The 3,648-nt window shown below is 47.7% G+C and overlaps 1 protein-coding gene across 1 annotated transcript; it reads right to left on the reverse strand.

Annotated features, from left to right (window-relative positions):
- Positions 1 to 382: 382 nt before the first annotated feature.
- Positions 383 to 1,755, reverse strand: LOC145512651 (ribonuclease 7-like). The gene is made up of 2 exons (XM_081506911.1): positions 1,599 to 1,755; positions 383 to 1,082 (listed from the first exon to the last, which is right to left on the reverse strand). The coding sequence occupies exon 2, from the start codon at positions 1,041 to 1,043 to the stop codon at positions 573 to 575; it is 471 nt and encodes a 156-aa protein (XP_081363037.1). The 5' UTR covers positions 1,044 to 1,082; positions 1,599 to 1,755; the 3' UTR covers positions 383 to 572.
- Positions 1,756 to 3,648: the final 1,893 nt, after the last annotated feature.

Genomic DNA, 3,648 nt, shown 5'->3' on the forward strand with positions numbered 1-3,648 from the left:
ATCTGAAATCTCAACTTCCTCATCCCTAAAGAAGTCAGTAATCTCTATCAAGTCTGTCTCACAAGGAACGCATATGGACACACCGTGAAGAGCCTGAAATGCCATATCATTATGATGCGCTGCGGCCTCCTTCTCTTCCCTTCCGGCTGCCTCCCTGCACACAGGCCACCTCACTACCACATCAGGGCTGGGGAAGAGGCCTAGTTTAGGAACAGGAGTAACTCTTTCCTAAATCCCATACACTCTCTTTCCAGTCCTTTCTTCCTCGTGCCATGCTGCCATAAGAAGATGGGGCACGGGAGAGATGTATGAAGCACAGACCAAGGAACCCACACCCCTAAACTTATTGGAGATAAACTTCTGGAAAAACAGCAATAAAAAGTAGAGAGATCACCATCTCTTCTAGAGCTTAGCCTGCTAAGGTATCACCTCAACCCTCCAGGCCCCTATCTTTTCAGAGGAGCTTGAGGTAGGAAGAGTCCCAAGAGATGTCAGAAGAGAACCTTCTGGGTGGAGGAGTGGTCCAGAGGCCTGGAGAGGGAATTAGCTCAAGCACAAGGAAGGCTACAAACCTAAAGGACTTTGTCCAAGTGGACAGGAACCAGCTTGAATTTCCCAGAGTCCCCTTTCTTGGGAGGATTGCAGGCCACGATGTAAGAAGTGACCCGTTTCTTCTCCTTGTACTTGCAGTCTGGGTATCTCCTTGAGGTGAGCTTACACTCGGTCAGGGATACAGGCTTCTGGCTCTGGTGGCAGTTATTATCATGATTCTTGCAGGCTGTGTTGGGAGTCTGACAAGTGGTGGCCACGCTGGAGAAGGACTCATGCAGGAAGGTGTTGAGGTCTTTGCAGCGTTTGGAGAACTTGTTGATTTTGTGCATCGCGGCGTTGCAGCCTTGAGGACTGGGCTGCACGTGCTGAGTTTCAAACCACTGAGCTGGGGTCATATTCCCAGGCCTGGCACTGACTGGGTCCTTGGCCAACCACAGCCCCAGCAGCAGGAGCAGCAGCAGGGGGCAGAATCCTGCTCTGGCTGGTGCCATCTCTCTTAGGGGGCACAGTTAGAAGGGAGGACTGGGTCTCTGGGGATGGAGAGCAGGAGGTGGAAATTAGCCCTCCTGAATCTGCTCCTTCCAGCTGATCACCATCTCCCTCCCCCACTGTCTCCTTCCTCCCTCTGCCTGTGTCTTTCTCCTCCTCTCTTCTCTGTGTGCCCACAGCTGCTATGACCCCATCCGATAATCCTAGGGCTCTGTCCCCCTCATCTTGTGTCCCTATCTTCTTACATTCATTCTGTCCCACACGTCTCTAACTCCTTGCTCTGTCTCCTCTCCCTCACATCCATCCTTTTGTGTTCCTGTTTCTATCCTTTTTTCTGTGTTTTGTAATGTCCATGACTCCATCCCCATCTCCTCCAGAGCCCCATTTTGTGCCCCCAGCCCCTAGCATCTCTCTCCTCTCTCCCCTGCATGTCCTCATCCTTCCACATTGAGTCCCTCCTTTGTCTACCTTGTCCCTCACTTGAGGGTACTCTTATCTGGCCAGAACCCATCCCTTCCGTGTCCTCTCTCCTCACCCACATTCTACTGTGGCCTCACCTTGTCAATGAGTCTTTCTGTTGCAATGCCGGCTCAGTGGACACACCTTCCCTCCGCTGGTCTTCAGATCTCTGAGGGCCTCCTCTCCCACCACGAACTCCTTAAGAGCTGGCCTGGCCTGTGGTGCCTTTATTTGGGTGTGGGCTGGGTAGTAGCCCTGGATCAGGAAATGAATCAGGTTCATGTCTTTCCACTTATGTATTCCAAGTGTAGTAAGTGGAGCTAGTACACCTGCCTAAACATCCCTAGCAATGAGGAAGTCTGAATCCACATACTCAAAGAGTAGATCTGGCCCCTAGCCACAAGGTTGCAACAACTGTGATAAAACACTTGACCCATGTGTCTACCCCAAATGAGAGCTGTAATTTATCCTCTCCTGTACACACCTCTGGTTCTGATTCTGGGAAGAGCCCATGGCTGTGGTGGTAAGGGTTGCTTTTTTTCTGATCTGAGATACAGATGGAATAGCCTAGAAGGTTATTTTGCATGAATTCCTGTCATCATGACTTATTGCTCATCTTTTGGAGGAGACAGGGAAGTGGACCAATCATCACAGCCACTATTCCTAGCACCATTCCAACTCAACCATTCTACAGTGATTCATCCTTCTGGGTACCTCCTGTTCCAGGGTCAAGCAAGGCCACCTGGCTTTACCTGGAGGTGATGCCCAACACCTCCCATCCTTCACTCTTTCCCTTACTGCTTTATTAAAATTTGTAGCACTTAGTGTCCAAATTTGAAAATGTTGCTGGTGGTGATGCTGCTCCACAGCTAACTAGACCTTCCTCCACCTATGTTCCCTGTTCTTCGTGGCAGCTACAGCTGTGTGGAGAGCTGGAGTCAATGCTGCTCCTGTGGTTCCCATGAGCTTGGTATGTGAGACTCAGAAGAACTGAGATACCAAGGAGGAGAAGCATCACTACAGGTGGATGGGAAGGCCTAGAAAACTTAACATAAACAGTGTTCTTCTTTTTCAGGATTTACTTGTAAGCAGTAAGTGATCTCAGAATAGTGGATTCAGGTTCATTCACGTAGTCAGTATTTATTGAGCGTCTACTATGGGCCAAGGAGCTTGGGATATAGCAGTGAATAAGAGTCAAAATCCCTACCTTTGGAATACTTACTTTTCATTGAGGGAATAGAATCTTTACATTACATTGGAGGAAAGACAGTAAAAAAAAAAAGTATTTTGCTCAAAGTGATCATTGCTAAGGAAAAAAGAACAAATGGAGATTGTTGTGATTTTTAAACAGGGTCACTGAAGTAGGTGACTGGAAAAACACTTGAAGGTGAGAAAGTGAACTTATGCTTGTTTGGGAAAGAAGGCTCCAAGCAGAGGGATTCAGTTCAGTTCAGTCACTCAGTCATGTCCAACTCTTTGCGACCCCATGGACTGCAGCATGCCAGACTTTCCTGTCCATTGCTGAACCTCATGTCCATTGAGTCAGTGATGCCATTCAACCATCTCATCCTCTGTCGTCTCCTTCTCCCGCCTTCAATCTTTCCCAGCATCAGGGTCTTTTCCAATGAGTCAGTTCTTCGCATCAGGTGGCCAAAGTATTGGAGTTTCAGCTTTAGCATCAGTCCTTCCAATGAATATTCAGGACTGATTTCCTTTAAGATTGACTGGTTTGATCTCCTTGCAGTCCAAGGGACTCTCAAGAATCTTCTCCAACACCACAGTTCAAAGCATCAATTCTTTGGTGCTCAGCTTTCTTTGTAGTCCAACTCTCACATCCATACATGACTACTGGAAAAACTGTAGCTTTGACTAGATGGACCTTTGTCGGCAAAATGATGTCTCTGCTTTTTAATATGCTGTCTAGGTTGGTCATAGCTTTTCTTCCAAGGAACAAGCGTCTTTTAATTTCATGGCTGCAGTCACTAGCTGCAGCAGTTTTGGAGTCCAAGAAAATAAAGTCTGTCACTGTTTCCATTGTTACCCACGCTTTGCCGTGCAGTGATGGGACTGGATGCCATGATCTTAGTTTTTGGAATGTTGAGTTTTAAGACAGCTTTTTCACTCTCCTCTTTCACTTTCATCAAGAGG

This window comes from Giraffa tippelskirchi, chromosome 7, assembly GCF_054371585.1.
Source record: "Giraffa tippelskirchi isolate mGirTip1 chromosome 7, T2T-mGirTip1v1.2.pri, whole genome shotgun sequence".
In the NCBI taxonomy this organism is placed as follows: domain Eukaryota; kingdom Metazoa; phylum Chordata; class Mammalia; order Artiodactyla; family Giraffidae; genus Giraffa; species Giraffa tippelskirchi.